Source organism: Mustelus asterias, chromosome 11 (assembly GCF_964213995.1).
Source record: "Mustelus asterias chromosome 11, sMusAst1.hap1.1, whole genome shotgun sequence".
NCBI lineage: Eukaryota > Metazoa > Chordata > Chondrichthyes > Carcharhiniformes > Triakidae > Mustelus > Mustelus asterias.
In genome coordinates, this window is record NC_135811.1 from 90,606,975 (window position 1) to 90,631,902 (window position 24,928).

Sequence of the window (24,928 nt, forward strand, 5' to 3'; positions counted from 1 at the left end):
CCGACCATTAATGCCGGCGGGATTTTCTGGTCCCGCGGCAGTGAATGGAAATTTGGCTGAGCTCCAAATCCTTCGTCCTCGCCTGCAGTGGTGATAGGGCACGAACAGCCAGAAGATTCTGGCCAACATGTCAGGTCAAGGCCCCTGATGAGTTTTGATGTAAGGTCATCAACCTGAAACCCTGTCTCTTTTCCCACAGATGCTGCCTGACCTGCTGAGTATTTCCAGCATTTCCTGCTTTTATTATTTTAAAATAGCATGGCTGGTGATCTGGATTTACACAGTAAGAAGTTTAACAACACCAGGTTAAAGTCCAACAGGTTTATTTGGTAGCAAAAGCCACACAAGCTTTCGGAGCTCTAAGCCCCTTCTTCAGGTGAGTGGGAATTCTGTTCACAAACAGAGCTTATAAAAGACACAGACTCAATTTACATGAATAATGGGTTGGAATGCGAATACTTACAACTAATCAAGTCTTTAAGAAACAAAACAACGTGAGTGGAGAGAGCATCAAGACAGGCTAAAAAGATGTGTATTGTCTCCAGACAAGACAGCCAGTGAAACTCTGCAGGTCCATGCAACTGTGGGAGTTACAAATAGTGTGACATGAACCCAATATCCCGGTTGAGGCCGTCCGCGTGTGTGCGGAACTTGGCTATCAGTTTCTGCTCAGCGACTCTGCGCTGTCGTGTGTCGCGAAGGCCGCCTTGGAGAACGCTTACCCGAATATCAGAGGCCGAATGCCCGTGATCTGGATTTAACCTGGCTTGGACTGGTAGGGTGCAAAGCCTTTCCTTGAGGGTAAAAATGAGGTTAGCCGCACCACAAAACCATCCGCAATTCAACAATGATTTGCAACTTCACTCAGAAGGGCTATTGTTGGCGATGATAAGAAACGCAATGGCCACATTTCTACTAGGAATGAAGCAACATTATGTTGAGTCAGTGATGATCGAACTGTTTAAAATCTGCACTGAATTGTATCCATTGTTATGATATAAAGCAAAATAAACCGATATCTTTAATCTTGGAAAAGACAAAGATGGTATCTTTCTTGATAAAGTGTAATGCTGCCAACTTGGTTGAATGCATGAAAGCTGAATGTCAAACACCCAGTTGGGAAAAGGAAGTCTTTCCACGTTGGAATGTCCCATTTAACAAATGTGCATCTTAATCCATTTCTTCAATGCTTTCATTCATAGCATCCAGTCTACTTTCAAGTATTTGGTTTAATTCTGGTCAGAAACTAGTCAGAGAAGACGGTAATATTTTCCTCACATCCCTTCATTCACCTACCAGTTGTTAGCTTCTTTTCCCCAGTTGCTTTTAACTCTCCCCTTTTAATTGGGTGGCACGGTGGCACAGTGGTTAGCACTGCTGCCTCACAGTGCTAAGGACCCGGATTCAATTCCGGCCTCAGGCGACAGAATAACCTGTTTACCAGGAATTAAATCAATCTCAAACCATGCACATAGTACATCTTACCCCATTCATACTTTAGAAAACAAAACATAAGCATTATGATTTTCATTGACATTGCAACTTATCAGACCAAAGTCGGGTTCAATTCTAGCCTCAGATAACTATCTGTGCGGAGTTTGCACGTTCTCCCCATGTCTGCATGGGTTTCCTCCCACAGTCCAAAAATGTGCGTGTTAGGTTGATTGGCCGTGCTAAATTGACACTAGTGTAAGGGGGATTATCAGAGTGAATACTTGGGGTAACAGGAATAGAGCCTGTGTGGGATTGTAGTCAGTGAAGACTTGATGGCTTGAATGGCCTCCTTCTGCACTGTAGGGATTCTATGATTCTATGAATTCAAAGATTGCCTTCCATGTTCTCCTGTCTCTCTTCACTCGGTATTTTCACAGCTTTTTAAGAAATTCCGACTTGATCAAAATACTTCATATAAAGGGTTCCCAAACTGTGATCTGGAGTCACCAGCAGTTCAGGCTGAGTTTTGACAGCGGCAAGGTCCCTTCAGATATTTGGGTTTTTTTCTCAGTGATCGTGTCTTTGTGTTCTTAGAGGCCTGGGGCCAGATTCTCCAGCCTCGGCTGCAGTTGGGATTCTCCGGTCCCGCTGCCGTGAACGGAGATTTGGCTGAGCGCCAAATTCCCTGTTCCCACTGGCAGTGGTGGCGTGAACAGTCGGTGAGTTCCGGACCTAATTGCTGCTACAACCATAGCCTGTGGAAAGGTAGAAAGGTAGGCCTTTGTTTTCTTCAGAGCAAACAAATCCCACCCCCACCTGCCCAATCCCTCTCTAATGATCGCTCCCTCCCCCCCACCACTAATTTTAATCAAATTAGATTAATTAAAATGAGGTCGCGTTGGGAAAACATTTGGGCGCACTGTCTTAACACATCGTCCGGAATTTTGCGACCACGCTCATCACGGGAATCGCAGCATTGGAAAGGTTCATTGACCTCGGGCAGGAGTTTACGGTTTCAGGACGACCGCGCCCGTAAAATCCCGCCCATTGGTTGGGATTTTTCAGACCCCCTCACCACCTCCAGCTTGCCATTGGCTGCTGGCGGGATCTTCCAGTCCTGCCAATGTTTTCACAATTTTGTGTGGTTCACCAGTCCCGCTGCTGGAGAAACTGCCTTGGCTGGGGAGGGGTGGGGGGGGGGGGAAGGGGGTGTGGTGGGTGGGTGGGAGGATAGTGGGGGGGGGGTGTTGGGGGGGGGGGCACCTTTGGCAGGATCAGAAGTTGGCTGGCGGGAAAAGCCATAAAATCCCGCCAATTGGCAAATAAGAGTTCACGAACCTGTCTCCAAGAGCTTGGCTTGATTAATTATTCTTGATTAATAAGGGGATCAGGGGTTCTGGGGAAAAGGCAGGAGAATAGGGATGAAAAAAAATCAGCCATGATTGAATGGCGGAGCAGACTCGATGGGCCGAGTGGCCTAATTCTGCTCCGATGTCTTATGGTCTTATGGCTCCATATTGTTGACATAGAAATAGAATTTGACCACATCCCATGATCCTGATTCCTATCACTGGCAACTGATACCCAGTACAATTAACCAACTATAATTCAAATGCATATTTGAAGAAAGCTACCTCTATCATTTGCTGTGGGTTTCAAATTGCAGTTGTGAACTAGCATCTCAATCATTGGTTAAATGCTACTTTTCTGTTAATTAGAATTTTAGATGCCCTTCTTCGGAACTCCGAAACTGCTTTGTTGTGTAAGCGTTGGAAAGTTTAGCTGGTGAAAGAGCTTTTTGAAAAATGTGGCTTGATCCGTAATGGAATCACCAGAGGGCGCTATTGAGTGGTAATGGTTTTGATTTCTCTTTGAGCCTGACATGGTTGCATCTCATTTTCTGAGAATGTTAATATTAATTGGAAATAGTTTACATAATGTGTTTGTCACAGATGGAATGTGAAGCTACTTGTAGCCTGGAAATATTTGATATTGTGATACATGCTAATTGTACCATCTGTGTTGTTTCCCACTGTGACGGCATTGGTGAACACAATAAATAAGGGACTTCCAGTCAATCACCACAATCCAACAGATTGAATGTCCAACTAAATTTTTCCTAGTTATTGTGCTTTCAGTATTTTGGTGCATTTAGGAAACTTCTCTTGCCTTGTCATTCCTCCCCCTTCATTGTCTCCTCTCACAAGGCAGTGGTCCACCAAGGTCCTCCAGGTGTAAGCCCCTAAAACTGATATTCAATGACAAAGGTTCAATGGACTTTTGACTCCATGCACAGTCAGAGTTTCCTGGACTTGGTACGCTGAGGCGCCTCCTGCCATTGCCAACAACATACGGCTGCAAGATGCAATTCCTGTTACTATTCCTTCCTTCCTATTCATTCTAATGAACTTTATTTTGCAATGGCAAGCAAAAGCAGGTGGCGTAGGACCAGTGAAGGGTCTTTTACATTCCTTCAGATGGCCATGCAATAGGTTTGAGAACCACTGTCCGAAACGTAGTGACTCTCACTGGGGTTTGATTCCACGGGTGCCAGCTTCTGTTAGGGTACTGATCAAAACCCCAAGGTATGTTGTGAAGCCCGACTAAACCCCAACAGTTTTTCTATTTTGGCATTAATGTGAGAATAAGATGTTTCACTCCAGGTGTGATTCTATTGACACACTAGGAAACTATAATCAAAACATATTTTGCTGAACAATACAGTTTAACTATAACAAATGAACTAATTTAGCTTTTACCAATTGAAATGCTTAAACATGACAAGATACAATTCTTAACTGCTAACCTATTTCTATTACCAAGGCTGTGATCGGAGGTGCCGATCGGAGCTGCAGGATCTTGGGTGCGTTAGGCCCCGCTCACAGACTTGTGCAACACGATTTTTTGCTGATATTTTTTCAGGCAGAGTGTGTATGGAGGGGCCTGAGAACGGGTCTAAAAGTCAGATCTGAAACACTCCCAGTTTCAAGTCCACCCAGCTCTTAGAATTAAAATAGTAAAATAGGGCCCTATTTCTGCCAGCAGGTTGCAAACAGCAGCCTCCAAATAGAGACATTGGGCCCTATTTTACCATTTTGAAAATGATCTAGAAGACCATTCTTGCAGTGTATAGAATTAAAGGAGCTTCTCCTGAATTCTTTTTGGATTCATTAGTGACTATGACTCCTAATTTTGGAATAATCTTCTCTAACATAACCTACCAAACATCTTGCTAATTTTAAGTCTTGTAATAGTTCACACTCCAGCCTTCTCATTTCCTGAGGAAAGAACCCCAGTCCGTTCAGTGGTTCCTGAAAATTATAAGCTCTCAGTGCCATCCTCGTAGATCATTTTTGTGTCTTCTCCAGTGGTGCCAAGTTTGCGAACTCTTTATAATACGGTGACCAGGACCGTGGCACAGTGCTCTAACCAAGATTCAATGGACATTTAACAATATTTCTCTGCTTATTAATTAAACTCCTCTGGAAACAGACCCTGGTGCTTTGTTTGCATTTCTTATGACCTTGGTAACCTGCGTCACTCTATTTAATGAAGTAGAATGTGGGGAGATAAGTGTATGGCGCAACGTTTGGGGTGAATAAGCAGGATTGCAAATCTGTTACCTGCAGCCCTGACTGTGATGACCCGACAGTGAATCAAATCTTCTACCTGGCAATTATCTTTAATTAATAAAAGTCTTTGTCCCTGGGTAATTGATTATCTGTTGCTGCTGGGGAAAAGAGAATTTTAAACAAAGTTGTTTCTCAGGAGAATCGTTTCAACATCATTTGAAACGATAACAAATGAAATAGGAAGCAATGGGCTTGATTTTTATCAGCAAGTTGCGCCCGTTTCCAAAAGTGGCAATTCTGATTAACTGTTATACTCTATAAAACAGATCAGATTTTTAATCTCAAAGGTAAAGCAGAACAGTATTTGGCTTCCTAATGCTTTTTGGAGAATACCTGAACAGTTATTGCCGGAACGTTCTCCCCCTCCAATCTTCACAACTCCACTCTTAAAGGGACCCACCCTCTGGACTCAGTGCAGCAATGTTGTGCTCTCCCAGTCACTCATTAAGCTCACGGAGACTGTCTTCCATGCCTCCTAATTCATACTTCTACCCTTTATTTCCGTAGCGTGCTTCTGCTTTTTCCTTCACTCGATTCAATCTTGCACTTTTCTCCTTTCCCCAGTTCAAACTAACATTCATCTTCACCCTTCGCCACTGACCATCCTCCAGTTTTGCTGCATTTATTTAACATTGTACTCTCCTCTCTTAGTTAGTGGCGCCGGAGCGAGGTGACTTCTTGCAAACTGTTCCCAGCAGCAAACCCTCTAATTCTGTCTTTTATTCTTGTTCTCTGCCCTTAAAGCTGAACTCTAACTCTTTATGGTCCGATCATACATTAAACGGATCTTTCTTTTCGCCCTGTCTGTAACTGCAACACTGCATATAATACATGCTACCTACATACATATACAGCATAATTAAGGACCCGATGCACCCCGGAAGTTCTCTCTTCCACCTTCTTCCGTCGGGAAAAAGATACAAAAGTCTCAGGTCATGTACCAACCGACTCAAGAACAGCTTCCCTGCTGCCGTCAGACTTTTGAATGGACCGACCTTGCATTAAGTTGATCTTTCTCTATACCCTAGCTATGACTGTAACACTACATTCTGAACTCTCTCATTTCCTTCTCTATGAACGGCATGTTTTGTCTGCACAGCACGTAAGAAACAATACTTTTCATTGTATGTTAATACATGTGACAATAATAAATCAAATCAAACATTCCACACCCCCTCCTTTCCTTCTCTCCTGTGGGCATAGATCAGTTAGATAGTCAACATCTTTTCCCAAAGGTAGGGGAGTCTAAAACTAGAGGGCATAGGTTTAGGTTGAGAAGGGAGAGATACAAAAGGGTGCAGAGGGGCAATTTTTTTCACGCAGAGGGTGATGAGTGTTTGGAACGAGCTGCCAGAGGTAGTAGTAGAGATGGGTGCAATTTTGTCTTTCCAAAGCATCTTAGACAGTTACATGGGTAAAATGGGTATAGAAGGACATGGGCCAAATGCGGACAATTGGGACGAGCTTAGTGGTTCAAAATAAAAGGCCGGCATGGACAAGTTGGGCCGAAGGGCCTGTTTCCATGCTGTAAACCTCTATGACTCTATGATTCTATTCTGTGAATGGTCTGTTTTGTCTGTATAGCGCGCAAGAAATAATACTTTTCACTTTATCCCAATACATGAGGCAATAATAAATCAAATCAAATTAGTTGTCACTCTCCTTTCTCCTCCCACCTCAGTTCAGTGCGAGCTGGTGTGGGCCTGGGTAGGATGCTCTTTCGGAGAGTCGGTGCAGACTCAATGGGCCGAATGGCCTCATTCTGCACTGTAGAGATTATATTGTTCACTGGCATTGTTTAATTAAGTAATTTGAGCACATGTAAATAGGGGAACAGCTGGGACACTGGGTGTGAGAGGAAAGCAGGGAAACTGAACAAGTCAATAAACCATCTCAGTAAAGAAAAGCTTTGTCTCTTGGTTTTGACTTCACCAGCCGGCTTGGATTTTATTAACACTGAGGGAAGTGGAGGATCACATACAGCTGAGCCCAATCCTGTCAAAATGTATATTATCCTGCAAGAATCACCGGACACCAGGGACATCGGCTGATGTCTTGCCTCGCCCACTTCCCCTGGTCCAAACTCACCCATGCTGAGGGAAACTACAGTTCCCTTCCTTCATCTGAGCTTAGCTAACTCAACATGGACCTTGGACCAAAACAAAAATATTATAGTTACATTATAACTGAATGAAGAAAAGATCAAAGAACAGTACAGCACAGGAACTGGCCCTTCGGCCCACCAAGTCTGTGCTGACATAGATGCCTCTCTAATCTAATATTTTCTTGCCTCTACATAGTCCATATCCCTCTATTCTCTGCCTGTTCATGTATCTATCCAGATGCTTCTTGAACATTGTTATAGAACCTACTTCCACCACCTCCTCTGGCAGCACGTTCCAGGCATTTACCACCCTCTGAGTGAAAAACTTACACCTTACATCTCTTTTAAATTTTATCCCTCTCACACTCAACCTATGTCCCCAAGTAATTGACCCTTTGAGCCTGGGAAAAAGACTCTGACTATCCATTCTATCCAAGCCTGTCATAATCTTGTTAAACCTCTATCAGGCCCCCCCCTCATCCCCCGACGCTCCAATGAAAACAATCCAAGTTTGTTCAACCTTCCTTCATAATCCATATCCTCCAAACCAGGCAACATCCTAGTAAATAACTTTTGCACCCTTTCCAATGCATCAATATCCTTCCGGTAGTGTGGCGACTAGAATTGTAGACCAATACACTAAATGCAGCCAAACCACTGTCCTTGAGTGGACCTCCCTTTCTTTAGCTACCCTCTTCCTCCTTGTATATGTATATAAAGCCTCGGGAATCTCCTTAATCCTGCCTGCCAAGGACATTTCATGGCCTCTTTTAGCTCTCCTAAGTCCCTGTTTAAGCTCTTTCCTGCTATCTTTGTATTCCTTAAGAACCTTATCTGTTCTCAAATTCCTGAAATTTATGTATGCCTCCTTCTTCGTTTTCACTAAGCTCACAATCTCGCTTGTCATCCAGGTTTCCCAAATCTGCCATCTTTATCCTTCATTTTTACAGGAACATACTTGTCCTGAATTGTTAACAATTGACATTTAAAAGACTCTCACATATCGGATGTGGATTTACCCTCAAACAGCCGCCCACTATCTACATTCCCTAGCTCCTGCATAATACTGTTATAGTTAGCCTTCCCCCAGTTTAGTACTTTCACTCTGGGACTACTTCTATCCTTTTCTACAAGCATCTTGAAACTTATAGAATTGTGATCACTGTTCCCAAAATGGTCCCCCACTGAGACATCAATCACCTGTCCGGGCTCGTTTCCCAGAACCAGGTCGAAGATAGCCCCTTCCTGAGTTAGACTATCTACATATTGCCTCAAGAAGCACTCTTGGACACACTGAACAAACTCTGCCCCATCCAAGCCCCTGGCACTAAAGGAATCCCAGTCTATGTTGGGGAAGTTAAAATCGCCCATCACAACAACCCTGTTGTTTTTACATCTTCCCATAACCTGCTGACATATCGGTTCCTCCGCTTCACGCAGCTGTTAGGAGGTCTGTAGTATAACCCCAGCAGTGTGATTGCATCGCTCCTGTTCCTGAGTCCTACCCATATGGCCTCACTGAGATGATCCCACGAAGATGTCCTCCCTCTGTATAGCTGTGACATTCTCCCTCATCAGTAAACCAACAACCCCACCTCTTTTGTCACCGTCTCTATCTCGCCTGAAACATCTAAATCCTGGAATGCTAAGCTACCAGTCCTGCCCTTCTTTCATCCAAGTCTCCATAATTGCCACAACGTCACAGTTCCATGTAGTAATCCAAGCTTCAAGTTCATCTGCCTTATCTACCATACTCCTTGCGTTAAAGCAAACACAGATCAGACCATCTGTCCTATCATGTTCTGTACACTCTCCCTGTGTTTTATTTGTCTTCGCCTTACTGGACCCATTCACTGAGTTCTCCACAATCTCTGTACTCTGTATTGTGGCCCTTTCTGATTTTTATCTTTGTTTTCTCCGCCTTCCACTTTTCCCCTTCCTGCCTTTTGTTTTTGTCCCCACCTTACTTCCCTCTGACTTCCTGCATCGATTCCCATCCCCCTGCCACATTAGTTTAAACCCTCCCCAACAGCAAACACTCCTCCTAGGACATTGGTTTCAATCCTGCCCAGGTGCAGACTGTCCGATTTGTACTGGTCCCACCTCCCCCAGAACTGGTTCCAATGTCCCAGGAATTTGAATCCTTCCCTCTTGCACCATCCCTCAAGCCACGTATTCATTTTAGGTACCCTGACATTCCTACTCTGGCCAGCATGTGGCACTGGTAGCGATCCTGAGATTACTACCTCTGAGGTCCTACTTCCTAACCCCCTAAATTCAGCTTATAGGACCTCATCCTGTTTTTTTACCTATATTGTTGGTGCCTATATGCACCACGACAGCTGGCTGTTTACCCTCCAGAGTCTCCTGCAGCCACTCCAAGACATCTTTTACCCTGGCATCAGGGAGGCAACACACCATCCTGGAGTCTCGTTTGCATCCACAGAAACTCCTGTCAATTCTCCTTACAATAGAATCCCTATAGCTCTGCTACTCTTTTTCCTGCCCTCCTGTGCAGCAGAGCCAGCCACAGTGCCATGAACCTGGCTGCTGCCACCTTCCCCTGGTAAGCCATCTCCCCCAACAGTATCCAAAATGGTATATCTTTTTTGGAGGGAGATGACCACAGGGGACCCCCTGCACTGCCTTCCTACTCTTCCTCTGTCTAATTACATACTTCAAACTTCCACTGGACACTGATGCACAAAGGTAGGAAAAAGTCTTTGTCTGATGCCAGCTGTCTAAACTAAGTCAGCACGATAATTATTTTATTCATTAACCTGTTGATCTAGTGCTTGAAGGCCAGTGCTCGGAAGACGATCTCTAGATACAATAGTTTATAGTAGCTATAGCTACTATATTTTACACTTGTTCCCTGGTACATTTGAAGCTGCTTGTGATTGTGCCATTGACAACAAATTAGTTAACTTCTTGGTGAAAAATTACTCCTGTAGAAATCACAATTACATTGCGAATAAGTTTTTTAGGTAGAAAATTACGGTTCGAGGAAGCTATTTGCTTCCACTGAAGACTCACAGGACCAGTTGTGCTTTGGGTTAAACACACTTAGTGGGCAAGTTTTAAAAAAAAGGATAACATTTTTTTATATTACATCTAACATCTACAATGTAATGTGTTCCCAAATTAAAGTCTCTTCTGAAGTTGTGTTTGTATCATGCGACCTGATCGAGGTGTTCAAGGTTATGAGGGACATGGACAGAGTGAATAGGGAGCAGCTTTTTCCCTTAATTGAAGACTAAGGAAATTTGGCATGTCAGCTACGATTCACCATAGAAAGCCTTCTTTCTGGTTGTATCACAGCTTGGTATGGCTCCTGCTCTGCCCAAGACCACAAGGAACGACAAAAAGTCGTGAATGTAGCCCAATCCATCACACAAACCAGCGTCTCATCCATTGACTCTGGCTACACTTCCCGCTGCCTCGGCAAAGCAGCCAGCATAATTAAGGACCTCAGACATTCTCTCTTCCACCTTCTTCCTTCGGGAAAAAGATACAAAAGTCCGAGGTCAAGTACCAACCGACTCAAGAACAGCATCTTCCCTGCTGCTGTCAGACTTTTGAATGGACTTACCTTGCATTAAGTTGATCTTTCTCTACATCCTAGCTATGACTGTAACTCTACATTCTGCACTCTCTCGTTTCCTTCTCTATGAACGGTATGCTTTGTCTGTATAGCACGCAAGAAACAATACATTTCACTGTATGTTAATACATGTGACAATAATAAATCAAATCAAATCAAATCAAATCAAAGGGTCAGTCACGAGGGGACACAAATTTAAGGTGAGAGGCAGAAGGTTTAGGGGGAATGTGAGCTAAAATGTTTTTACCCAAAGGGTGGTGATGGTCTGGAATGTGCTGCTTGGGAGGGTGGTAAAGACAAGTTGCCCAGCGTCCTTTAAAAAAGCACCTGGATGAGCACTTGGCACGTCATGACATTCAAGGCTATGGGCCAAATGCTGGTAAATGGGATTAAGTAGGAGATCGGAGCAGGATTCTCCGGCCGCGCTCGCCTGAAAACTGGAGATTCCCACCCGACTTCAACGGACCTTTGCATGGTCCACCCTCCCCAACCTCTAGAATTCCAGTGGCAGGTGGGATGGGAGAATTCCGGCCCAGGTATTTCTCACGTGTTGGTGCAGACTTGATGGGCCGAAGGGCCTCTTCTGCACTGTATGATTCTATGACTTCACTTGATTTCCACATGACTGTCTGTGTGGAGTTTGCACATTCTCCCCGTGTCAGCGTGGGCTTCCTTCGGGTGCTCCGGTTTCCTCCCACAGTCCAAAAATGTGCAGGATTAGGTGGATTAGCCATGCTAAATTGCCCCTTAGTGTCCCAAGATGTGTACGTTAGAGGAATTAGCGGGATAAATACGTGGGGTTAGGGGGATAGGGCTTCGGTGGAATGTTGGAGAGCCGATGCAAACTCGGTGGGCCTAATAGCCTCCTTCTGTCCTGTAGGGATTCTATGGATGCATAGGTTGAAAGACATTTCATTCTCCAAAACCATATTTCGGTTTGACAGCAGTTCTGACTGCGTGCATGGTTAAGCATTTCTTACCCAATTGTTTTTTTATTCATGAAGCAGTCGGAACATTTAATGGATTGTGCTCCTATCGCGAGCAAGTCAATTTGGACTTTTTACAAGTTTGTTGATTGCCAAAACTACATCAAATTGCCTGGAGTTGGAGTGTTATTGTGGGTGTTACAATTGACACAAATTGCTGTACAATGTCAGAAGAATTCTTTTCCTGAATAATTGGTAAACTTTAAAGATTTATATTTCCTTCGTATGTTTGATATCTTGAATTTGGATTTTCCCATGGTATTGAAAGAAGGTATCAATTGAAATGAGTGGGGCGCAGTCAGCTTCATGACAAGTGAACCTACATGTTGGGCTCTAGTGAGCATTTACAGTGGGCTGATAGTGGTGTTTGCAGTTAGGTAGCTCCAGCAGAGATGCCAAGAACAGAACATGATCTTCGATGTTACATTGGTTGATCTAACTGAGACCATTTGATGCAGTCAGCTGTGAGTGTAGACTAAAGGTTTAGCATCATGAATGCTTCTCATGTTGATGTAATGGTGACATCAGATCACATGTCTGGGAAGGAGAAGAAGCTCCAATCTCATGTCTAGACCCAACTGTGTAAATACTTGCCTTATGGGGGGGACACGGTGGCACAGTGGTTAGCACCACTGCCTCACAGCGCCAGGGACCCGGGTTCGATTCCTGGCTTGGGTCACTGTCTGTGTCGAGTCTGCAGGTTCTCCCTGTGTCTGCGTGGGATCCTCCAGGTGCTCCGGTTTCCTCCCACAGTCCGAAAGACGTGCTGGTTAGGTGCTAAATTCTCCCTCAGTGTACCCGTACCGGCACTGGAGTGTGGCAACGAGGGGATTTTCCCAGTAACTTCATTGCAGTGTTAATGTAAGCCTACTTGTAACACTAATAAATAAATTTAAACTTAAAATTTAAACTGAGGTAAAGAGTGAGGGTTATGAGAAACTGCAGATTCAAGCAGCGTACTTCGGGAGAATAGACAATCCTCAAAACTCCTGTCAAGACCCTGACTGCACGGTGCGATACGGCGGCAGCGAGTAATCGATACAGCAAACCTTGAAAGAAGACAGAGGTCTGGCAAGAAAAGAGATCCTTGAAGGAAGGACAAAATAAAAACAAAATTAAGACTCACCAAGATGTTGGAACATTGCGGGAGCAGCAGGGACAAACTGAGACACAGATCTGGAGAGCAGGCGGCAGTTAACACAGGGCCGAAGAAGCGCAGAGGCAGGACCAATTCCAAAGTTTAGCAGAAGCATAGAATCCACACTACTTCCACTACCAGAACAATTTCAGAGTGCAGAAGGCACGCAAAAGACTTAGAACTTGGACACCTAGAGAAAAGGCGGCACGGTAGCACAGTGGTTAGCACTGCTGCTTCACAGCTCCAGGGACCTGGGTTCGATTCCCGGCTTGGGTCACTGTCTGTGTGGAGTTTGCACATTCTCCTTGTGTCTGCGTGGGTTTCCTCCGGGTGCTCCAGTTTCCTCCCACAGTTGAAAGATGTGTGGGTTAGGTCGATTGGCCATGCTAAATTGCCCCTGAGTGTCCTGAGATGCATAGGTTAGAGGGATTAGTGGGTAAAATATATAGGATATAGGGGTAGGGCCTGGGTGGGATTGTGGTCGGTGCAGACTCGATGGGCCGAATGGCCTCTTTCTGTACTGTAGGGTTTCTATGATTTCTAAATGCTTTACTAGGTACAAAGCTGTTTCAGCATCACACAAAAAGTCAGGTCAGTACACTACTTTATGCAATAGGATCTATCGCTGATGATGTGAAAGCAAGGCAGCAAGTTGAGGGAAATTCAGCTTCTTATGAAAATGCCCTGCAAGCTTTGACTCTTATTTCAGCACCCATCACATCAGAATTTAATAACAGACAGGACTGAATACAATATAAGAAAGCAACGACCAAGCAAAAGCGTGAATTTGTTAATCAACGATCTCTATAGGCTGGCAGGGAACGGTGATTATCAAACCTTAAAGGATGAGCTGATCCACCACACGGTGGCACAGTGTTTAGCATTGCTGCCTCACAGAGCCAGGGACCCGGGTTCGATTCCCGCCTCGGGTGACTGTCTGTGTGGAGTATGCACATTCTCCCCATGCCTGCATCATACTCCCTTGAGCTCTCTATATTGATAACAAGACACAGGCAAGAATTGCCTAAGCAAGTGTAGCCTTTGCTAATCTTTGAGCATCATAGAAACAGAAAAGCTACAGCACAAAAACAGGCCCTTCGGCCCCACAAGTTGTGCCGAACATATCCCTACCTTTTAGGCCTACCTATAACCCTCCATCCTATTAAGTCCCATGTACTCATCCAGGAGTCTCTTAAAAGACCCTATTGAGTTCGCCTCCACCACCACTGACGGCAGCCGATTCCACTCGCCCACCACCCTCTGTGTGAAAAACTTACCCCTAACATTTCCCCTGTACCTACCCCCCAGCACCTTAAACCTGTGTCCTCTCGTAGCAGCCATTTCCACCCTGGGAAAAAGCCTCTGAGAGTCCACCCGATCTATGCCTCTCAACATCTTATATACCTCTATCAGGTCTCCTCTCATCCTACATCTCTCCAAGGAGAAAAGACCGAGCTCCCTCAACCTATCCTCATAAGGCATGCCACTCAATCCAGGCAACATCCTTGTAAATCTCCTCTGCACCCTTTCAATCTTTTCCACATCCTTCTTGTAATGAGGCGACCAGAACTGAGCACAGTACTCCAAGTGGGGTCTGACAAGGATCTAATATCACTGCATCATTATCCCCGGACTCCCAAACTCAATCCCTCAGTCAGTCTGGGAATGAAGAGAAGTAAGTCAACCTCCCTTATGAAAGAGCAATAACCCTGCACACTCTGATCTATGTGTGCGACATTTGCACCATGTACCAGCACCATGCCAAGAAGCTGAAGCACTTTTACTTGAGCTGCTGGGGCGGCACGGTAGCACAGTGGTTAGCACTGCTGCTTCACAGCTCCAGGGTCCCGGGTTCGATTCCCGGCTCGGGTCACTGTCTGTGTGGAGTTTGCACATTCTCCTCGTGTCTGCGTGGGTTTCCTCCGGGTGCTCCGGTTTCCTCCCACAGTCCAAAGATGTGCGGGTTAGGTTGATTGGCCAGGTTAAAAATTGCCCCTTAGAGTCCTGAGATGCGTAGGTTAGAGGGAATAGTGGGTAAATATGTGGGGGTAGGGCCTGGGTGGGATTGTGGTCGGGTGCAGACTCGATGGGCCGAATGGCCTCCTTCTGCACTGTAGGGTTTCTATGGTTTCTATGCCTTTGGAAGCTCCTGCATATCAGATAGCAGGACACAATACCAGACATTGGGGTGATCAGCTGGGCTGGTATGCCTGGCATCTGCCCCATATTGAGACAGTCACAACTGAGTTAGGCTGGTCATATTGCCAAAATGCCTGACACTCGCTTAGCAAAATGAATCTATGGAGACTTTGAGTTCTCAGGCCTGCTCTCATGGGAGACTTGGGAAAAGATCGGCCAGGATCGCTGCACCCGGGGTATCTAAATATCCATGAGCTGTGGAAAGGAAGCTGAGAAACATGGGCTACAGATCATGGAGTGAGGTTCCTTTATCTATTTGTACATTGGATGTGGGTGTCATTGGCATGTCCAGCATTTGTTGCCCTTGTAAAGGTGGCGGTGAGTGAGCTGGCTTCTTGAACCACTCCAGTCCATGTGGCGTAGGAATGCTCACAGTGCTGTTAAGGAGACAGTTCCAAGTCAGGATTGTGTGTGGCTTGGTGTTTGTGGTGGGGTTCCCATGCATCTGCTGCCCTTGACCTTCTAGATGGTAACAGTTGGAAAGTGCTGTCAAAGGGGCCCTGGTGAGGTGCAGTGCATCTTTTTACACTGCTGCCACTGTATGCCAGTGATGGAGGGAGTGAATGTTTAAGGTAGTAGAGCAGGCTGATTGGTCCTGGATGGTGTCAAGCTTCTTGATTGTTGTTGGAGAGGCACTCTTCTAGAAAAGTCAAGAGAATTCCGAGACTTGTGCTTTGTAGATGGTGGACAGGATTTAGGGAATCGGGAGGTGAGTTACCGCTGCAGAAATCCCAGCCTCTACCTGAAGCCAGTATTGTTGGGGTTCTGGCCCTTAACCAAATGTCAGAGTAATTCTGGTGCCTTTGCAATTATGTACACACTGTTCCCTTTTACTTTTCTCCTTGAGCATTTGGCTGAATCAGGGAGGTTTTGTCTCGTGTGCAAACATTTTAAAACAAACTGTTAGATGATTATTAGAGAAGCCAACTATCTGAAAGCCAACTATCTGAAGAGAGCTTCTGGCGTGCTCATTGCCCTGATGATTTGTAATTGGTTTTTGGAGCCACTGCACAATTGTCTTAATTGCACTGACTAGAAATGACACCATGTTTGTTATAAAAGGAATCAAGGGAGGAACTAAAATGACAATCACCCTGATCTATCAGCAGAAGCACCTCAGAGCGGATCTGGGGGATTTTGAAGTGTTTTAATGGTATCGAAGTCTCAGTGAGATCTGTACAGCTGCATACTGGGCGGGCTACTTAGTGAAGTTCATTAATTCCCACCTGGTATGGAAGGGTCAGATGGAAACTTGCCCACACTCCCAGGGGGGTTGACGAGATCCATGGGCCGGAACCCTGGCACAAACGGGGCTCTCGCTAAATTGCACCTTCCTTGTAGCTGATTGCCTGGGGATTTCTCAAACTGGGGACTGGGATTGTGAAATGACAACATGAAATAACTGCCCAGTAACTCCCCTAAAACAGTTACTGAGACTAGACCAGGAAATTGATCCCTAAAGGAAATTTGATGTGCAGTTGAGGGAATGGCACAGTGGTTAGCACTGCTGCCTCACAGCTCCAAGGACCTGGGTTCGGTTCCGGTCTTGGTGACTGTGTGGAGTTCACACATTATCCTTGTGTCTGCATGGGTTTCCCCTGGGTGCTCTGGTTTCCTCCTACACTTCAAAAATGTGCGGGTTAGGTGGCTTGGCCATGCTAAATTGTCCCTTTGTGCCCCAAGATGTCTAGGTTAGATAGATTAGCCATGGTAAACGTGTGGAGTTACAGGTGGGTGAGAGGACCTGGGTAAGATACTCTGCCAGAGAGTCAGTGTAAACTTGATGGGCTGAATGGCCTCTTCTGCACTGTAGGGATTCTATGAGATTCTTTGAGAAATAGACCAGCAGGGCATGGATTGCTCTAGCTTGGACTCGATGGGCTGAATGGCCCCCTTCTCTGCCGTAGTGACTTTATAACTGAATATTGTTCTATGTTCATAGAATCCTAGAATTTAGAGCACAGGAGGTGTTTGTCTTTATGCAGCTGTTTCCAACTCAACCCCACTAACACTTTGTACCTTTTTTACAGCTACTTGATTGTATGAAGAATAAATCTAACCTGTAGAAGTCTAGCATTCCAACTGCAACTGGAGAGTCTTTGTCTTTGGAGGACGGGTACCAATATGCCTGTGGCTTCAGCTCATTCGGATACAGGTGACTTAACAAAGAATTGTTTGCTGGAATGGTTACCTCAGAAAAGCCTTGGTACTTTAACTTAATGTCTGGGGACAGTTAACTGGCACTTGGTCCTGTGTAGGAAAAGTGAATACAATAGATAATTCTAACTCTTGTTATTTTCCTTCCTGGCTTCTTTTAGTTGTCTGATTACACTCCTATGCGTTAACCAGGGTTAATAAATTAGATAGCCTGTTGTTATTTAGAAGTTTAAAGTTTATTCATTAATCACAAGGAGGCTTACATTAACACTGCAATGAAGTTACTGTGAAATTCCCCTAGTCACCACACTCCAGCGCCTGTTCGGGTCAATGCACCTAACCAGCACGTCATTCAGACTCTGGGAGGAAACCAGAGCATCCGGAGGAAACCCACGCAGACACAGGGAGAACATGCAAACTCCACACAGATAGTTACCCAAGCCGGGAATCGAACCCGGGTCCCTGGCACTGTGAGGCAGCAATGCTAACCACTGTGTCACTGTGCTGCCTGAGTATTTTTGAACTGGCCTGATAATCCTTGGGAATGGAGAAATTAAATCAATTTAAATCATATTGTTATTCGTGCCCCCGGGAAGGAAGTAATTTTTCAAGTTAAACACAAGAAATTCTTCCATGTGCTAATAATTGGATGTGTGTTCTGATTTTTTTTTAAAACTACAAAGACCAACCAAACGTATGTTAAATATTTTAACTTGAAACCTTCCCCATCTGTGTTGCTTTTTCAGAAAGCAATATTAATACTCCTGAGTTGATTGAAGTTTTTATCCAATCATTCCAGTAACTGAAACTGAATATCATTAACCCTAATATCAATGTTGCAAACTTCAGTGTTCGTGATACTGAGCGATGGGTGTGAATTGTTAAGTCCTTGTGTGAAAGAAGCCAGGTTTGTTTCTGACACAATTCTAATGTGCTAAACTACAAAAATGCTGTTTGCCTCTCTTTGTATCGGTTTGTTTCTTACTCAGCTGCTGTTTGCAGACGTGAATGCAGTTCTGAGATTTCACATTAATATGCACATGCTTAGGAATGTGATTTACTAAATAAGTACTTCCTTGAAGTTTGTTCGTACAAACGTTTCTTTGCTGTTAAACTTAAAGAACCGTTTTTTTAATATTTGAAAGATAAATTAAATGCAAAACAAGCTGACAAGTCTGATCGTGCTCAGCAATCTGAGCTGCATTGTGGGGCGTTTTACTGCGCCGTGGCGTTACTTCTCACAACGCAGTGAGGCAGAAGTGTCAATGCAACTTCAGAGTCAATCGAGGCCTGAGTTCGGAATGTGGAAGCAGATAATGATTATATACCATTTGGGCTTGGAGTCATGAGCTCTCGTTTAATTGCGTTCGAGGTCTGTTGGAGCAGGACCTTTTGAAATGTTTTAAGAAAATGGTGACTCTCACTGAAATAACTCCTCAGAGGCCGGTGTCTCTTTACCAGATTCCCTTTATTTACAAACCCAATTCCGCTTCGAAGAGTGGTTCAGGTACAAAGTCAGAATCCGGAGTGTCAGTGGTCCTGACACTCCTCAATATATATATATATATACAAGTAAGACTCCCCAATTGGGCAGGCAATCATTACCTCAATCAAGGAGCTCATACTCTAAGAGGCCCACCTCATGACACTCACCTTCAGTATCCACAAACATGTAAAACATTTCTGTTTCATGTGTGTTATGTACTCTGAGCTGCAGGAGTCAAATTCTTCAAATGCTTCTTCACATCAATGTCAATTTTTAAAATCAATCGTTTTGAACATGGAATTTGTTTGAAATTTTAGTGCCTTGGAATGGTTTTATTTGACAAGTCATCTTACATTGGATTTTGGTTGCTCTCTTTGTTATTTCTGTATACCTTACGTCTGATAAAAGTTTTGTCAAAGGGTCATCTGGACTCGAAACAACAGCTCTTTTCTCTCCTTACAGATGCTGCCAGACCTGCTGAGATTTTCCAGCATTTTCTCTTTTGGTTTGAGATTCCAGCATCCGCAGTAATTGGCTTTTATCCTATATCTGTCCTGTTTTGTCTGTCATCCGTTCACTGGTGGGACTCCAGCGTTTCAATTAGGTAGCCATTCTTCATGTGTGCTCCCAAGCAACTGGGACCAGCTGACTGTTCCTGCATGGTTGGATGGGGAAAAAAAGATTTTGTAGCCTAGTTTAATCCTACTCTCACCTAATGTCCATATATACGCTTTCCAGCAAGCCTCTCTGATTAGAGATCACATACCTTGGCTATTGTTTTACCTCTGGGTCCTCCCAGGCACTCCAGTGCTCAGGAAACACAAAGGCCCCTTACAATGCTGAGACCAGCTAACATGGTAAAGGCTCGGGATTGCGCAAAATGGCGCTAATCTGTCAAGCTCAATACGGCGCACTGACTCATTAAGCCACCTGTCCTTTTCAGTTTTCGGTGTACCTGATGGTTCTGACCAGGAACCAGTGCAAAAGCTGCACCATTGTTTATGTTAACTTGGCAGATGAGTTCCCCCATCTTGGATAAGACGCAGCAAAGATCCTCAGCACCATTCCAACCTCAGAAAAGTGATTGATAAACTTTTGTTTGAGTTTTGAAAGTTATGGAGCTAAGCCAGGCAGATGCAATTCAGACACAGATCAGCCATGATCTGATTGAAGGGTGGAACAGACCTGAGGGGTGAATGGCCTACTCCTCTCCCCGTGTTCCATTTATGTTATATCTGAAAGTCAAATTTACTATAGGAAGCCTCCAATAAAGCTTGGCACATTTCTATGACCTGTTGCACACAAATCTGGTTATAAACATATTTGAACCGACCAATATATGTACCAGCCTCCTTCTCTACTCCAGTCATGAAGGTTTTGTGCTTAATTCCGGAGGGTTTCCTCCCGGTGCTCTGGTTTCCTCCCACAGTCCAAAGATGTGCAGGTTAGGTTGATTGGTCATGCTAAATTGCCCCTTAGTGTCCGGTGATGTGTATGTTAGAGGGATTAGCAGGGTAAATGTGTGGAGTTACAGGGATAGGGCCTGTGTGGGATTGTTGTCGGTGCAGACTCAATGGGCCGAATGGTCTCTTTCTGCACTGTAGGGATTTTATGATTTCTATGAACTTGAATATTTTAAAAATTCATTTGTGGGACATGGGCGTCGCCGGCTGGCCTGCATTTATTGCCCATTCCTAGTTGCCCGAGAGCAGTTGAGAGTCAATCATATTGCTGTGGCTCTGGAGTCACATGTTGGCCAGACCAGTAAGAAGTTTCACAACACCATGTTAAAGTGTTGTGAAACTTCTTACTGTGCTGTCCCCAACGCCAGCATCTCTACATTTTGGGCCAGATCAGGTAAGGATGGCAGATTTCCTTCCCTAAAGGACATTAGGGAACCAGATAGAGTTCTTTGACAATTGAGAATGGTTTCATGGTCATCAATAGATTCTTAATTCCAAATTTCTTTTTCATTGATTTCAAATTCCACCATCTGCCGTGGTGGGATTTGAACCCGGGTCCCCAAAACATTAGCTGAGTTTCTGGATTAATAGTCTAGCAATAATACCAGTAGACCATCTCCTCCCTGGCTCTGCTGGGCTGCATCTGTGAGGAAAAAGCGATGCTTGGTGTTGATGTAACGCTTCCATTTCATGAACTTATTCTATATCTTTTCTATTGGGACAAATACTGCAATGTAACTTTTTTTTAGCAAATTATGTGGGGTGAAGGTTCAAGGCTAACAGTGAACCGTAGGCTAAGGTCATTTACACTTAAGGGATTCGATTAAAGAAGAGTCAAATTGCACAAATGTTTCTGGTTTTTACTGTTTTTTATTCTCTAATAGAATTACAGTATTTTCAGAACCGAAAAACAGAATGGGTTTCTGTGGTAATAAAATTTATTTTCTTTTTTTTAAGTGTGGTTTTGAGTTGAGAGCTTCTTTCGGGACTGCCTGAACATTAGAGCTTGAAACTGAGCTTAACTCTTGAACATGTACCTCTGAGTAAGACCATAAGACATAGGAGCAGAATTAGACCACTCGGCCCATCGAATCTGCTCCGCCATTCAATCATAGCTGATATTCTTCTCATCCCCATTCTCCTGCCTTTTCCCTATAACCCCTAATCCCCTTATTAATCAAGAACCTATCTATCTCTGTCTTAAGGACACTCAATGACCTGGCCTCCACAGCCTTCTGCGGTTCCACAGAATGCTCTGTGTTGTCTCTGTTTGTTTTTCCCATTAGCCAGTGTTTGTGGCAACTCTAAATGCACAGTTTGTGCTGAAGGCTCCTTTGTAAATCTTGGTCTGAAATTGTCCAAACTACTTGGGAATAAAGGCTCGGGGCCACGGTGATAAATCAGTCTCTCAGTTTACATTAGTCTGTATATGAAATGCAAGAGAGCTATATAAAATTAATGCAATAGCACAGCCCACCAAGACATTAATAAAACCATGACAGGAATTTATATGTAGGAAGCAGTGGAAATAAATCTGATTTTTGGTACTTTACTGAATTATGGCGAATCGTAAATTTGGAACTTACTGAAATTAACTTGAGAATTGTGTGGAATGAATGAATTGAATCTACCGTATTTCCTTGAATAGAAGCAATACTTTAAAGCGTCATAGCCTTTATGAAACATCTTGGGCGAGATTTTCCAAACCTTCAAGCTGACGGGATCTTCTGGACCCACTGACGGTGCACCTCCGGCGGGTTTTCCAGCAGCGTGGGGTGGATTCAATGGGAAATCCCATCGACAGCGGTGGGAATGGAAGGTCCCTTCACTAGCCAACAGCACGCCACCTCTCGCTACCAGGAAACACGGCGCTGTGGGGGAGAATGGAGGGGCAGAAATCCCCCCCAAAAATTATTTTTGCTTGAGAGGGCAGAATGAGCCAAAAGTGCTGTTTAGTAGTTCAGCTGTGGGCGGCAGATTGGCACAGTGATTAGCACTGCTGCCTCACAACGCCCGGGATCCGGGTTCGAATCCAGCCTCGGGTGACTGTGTGGAGTTTGCATGTTCTCCGTGTGTCTGCGCGGGTTTCCTCCAGGTGCTCCGGTTTCATCCCCCACTCCAATGGTGTGCAGGTTAGGTGGAATGGCCATGGTAAATTGTCCCTTAGTGTCCTAAGATTTGCAGTTAGGGGATTAATGGGGGTAAATACATGGTGTTGCGGGGATAGGGCCTGGATCAGATGCTCTGTCGGAGAGTTGGTGCAGACACGATGGGTCAAATGGCCTCCATCTGCACTTCAGGGATTCAAGGATTCTATGACATGATGTAAAATTGTTACAATTTGTTCATTTGTATTGTACATTTAAAAAAATATCTTCGTGAATTTTTTTTCTCTATAAAGAATGTAGCCCTTTAATTATTTTCCTCTTCCCATTGCTAATGCCAACAAAAAAACTATGGAATTCTCTCATCGCATTCACTATTTATGAGCTCTTGTACATTATTGATTGCCAGGTTTGGTTACATAAATGAGTGACTTTACTAACTCATTGGATGTGAAGCATTTTACAATGTGTCGGGATGAGATATGGTCAAATCCAGTGTTTATCTTCCTTTCCTTCAAAAAATTTGGGGCGTTGTGTGTTTGTTTTCCTCGTAGTGTAAACATAGAACTTCCTTTGCCAACTTCCAGCATTTCATATAACAGAGGAAGAAAATAGCTGCGAGAAGTGGTGTAACGATTCCTGTCGGGACCAGTAACATTTTAAAAGGGAGTCAAGCGTTCTGAAAGAACGGCACAAGAGGATTTCATGTTTTAAATCTTTCACTGTAACAAATGGCTAAAACACAATTGATTAAACATTTTTATAGGTAGCATATACTTTAAACTACAGAGAGGAACATTCTTCTTTTACACTCATCAAACATCACACTCATTGTGGAATTATAGTCCATTGTTCCTCCGAGCTACTCATGAGTCCACATTTTTCACTTTTGCCGAGTAGCAACTTAGAATGCCTCTCGGTGCTTCATTCATTTATTTTTGAGAGTTCCCGAAATTCCCCACCAGCAGTAAAGCCTGTCCTGATGATTATTCCCCTCTGACCATGTCAGGACCAATTTCCCACAATCTTTTGTCTCTTTGATGAGAGACCTTCTCTCTCTGGCTGTGGTCATAAAAGCATAGAATCTCTACAGTGCAGAAGGAGGTAATTTGGCCCATCGAGCCTGCACCAACAATAATCCCTCTCAGGCCCTATCCCCGTAACCCCATGTATTTACCCTGATAATCTCCCCGACACTGAGGGGCAATTTAGCATGGCAAATCTACCTAACCCACACGTCTTTGGACTGTGTGTGATGAAACTAAAGCACCCAGAGGAAACACTCGTAGACATGGGGAGAACGTGCAAACCCCACAAAGTCATCCAAGGCCGGAATTGAACCCGAGTCCCTGGTGCTGTGAGGCAGCAGTGCTAACCACTGTGCCGCCCGTGGTTTGCAAAGGCAGCTCTCTGCTGACCCCACCCAATTAGAGGGAGGTGAGCTGAATGTATGATGGAACACCAAGGATTTGAGGAGAATTTGAAAATGGAGAGAGAAGTAGCAAGGTAGGCTTAAGGATAAAAGTGCAGATTATGAAGCTCAGATAGCTTAAAGCCCAAACAGTGATGGTGGGCCAGAGAGAAGGGGACTTATTCTTCCATGTCTTAAATTATTAAAACCAGAACAGATTAAATTTAAAAAAGGAAAAGGAATAAAAAAATTTTAAATGTATACATTTTAGCAAGTGACATTGGAGGTCATTATGTCTAGCCTGAGAATGGTTTCTATGGTAAAAGCACGGACTGTACATCAACAGAGTACTTATAAGCTGTTCACTTGGAACTAAGTCAATCTCAAATCATGCACAAAGTACATCTTACTCCATTCACACTTCAGAAAACAAAACATAAGCATTATGATTTTCATTGACATCGCAACTTGTCAGATCAAAGGCTGGGTTCAATTCTGGCCTCAGGTCACTGTCTGTGTGGAGTTTGCACATTCTCCCTATGTCTATGTGGGTTTCCTCCGAGTGCTCCAGTTTCCTCCCACAATCCAAAGATGTGCGAGCTAAGTTAATTGGCCACGCTAAATTGACTCTCGTGTCAGGGGATTAACAGGGTAAATATGTGTGGTGATGGAGATCAGGCCTGGGTGAGATTGTGGTTGGTGCAGACTCAATGGGCTGAATGGCCTCCTTCTGCACTGTAGGGATTCTATGAATTTAAGACTGAGTTTGAATGGGGGGGGGGGGGGGGATGTGGTATCTGATCCAGCCATCTTTAAATTCCAAATAGGAAGTGTGCAGGTACCATTAGAAAGGTGTAACTATAAACCTGGAATATTGCCAAGTCAATAAAACATAGGCCTGAGAACATGATGCCAGCACTTGGAATATCGTACTTGCTTCTGTTCACTGAGAAATCAGGGAATTTTCCAAGCAATGCAGAGAATGGCCACAGGGCTGGGCTGCAGAGGGAGTGAAGGTGGTGAATGGGAAGAGAGCCATACATGCAGAGGAAAGAAGATGTATTTATGTATCTCCTTTTATGACTTTAGAATGACTCAAAATGCTTCACTGTGGTGACAAGAACTTTGTGGTCATTCATGTGGTATGGAAATGCTGTGATAGATTTGTAAGCCAAAGCTGGATGGGTCGAATGACTCTCCTCATCTTTT

At 44.3% G+C, this 24,928-nt stretch overlaps 1 protein-coding gene across 2 annotated transcripts in view; it reads left to right on the forward strand.

The window, feature by feature from the left end:
• LOC144500649 (MAGUK p55 subfamily member 2-like) overlaps positions 1–24,928 on the forward strand; it is a 645,619-nt gene that overhangs the window by 280,489 nt on the left and 340,202 nt on the right. For both annotated transcript variants that reach the window (XM_078223925.1, XM_078223924.1), the window contains exon 2: positions 17,128–17,252. In XM_078223925.1, the coding sequence (XP_078080051.1) occupies positions 17,222–17,252 (31 nt within the window). In that variant the 5' untranslated portion in view covers positions 17,128–17,221. The remainder of the gene's footprint in view (positions 1–17,127; positions 17,253–24,928) is intronic.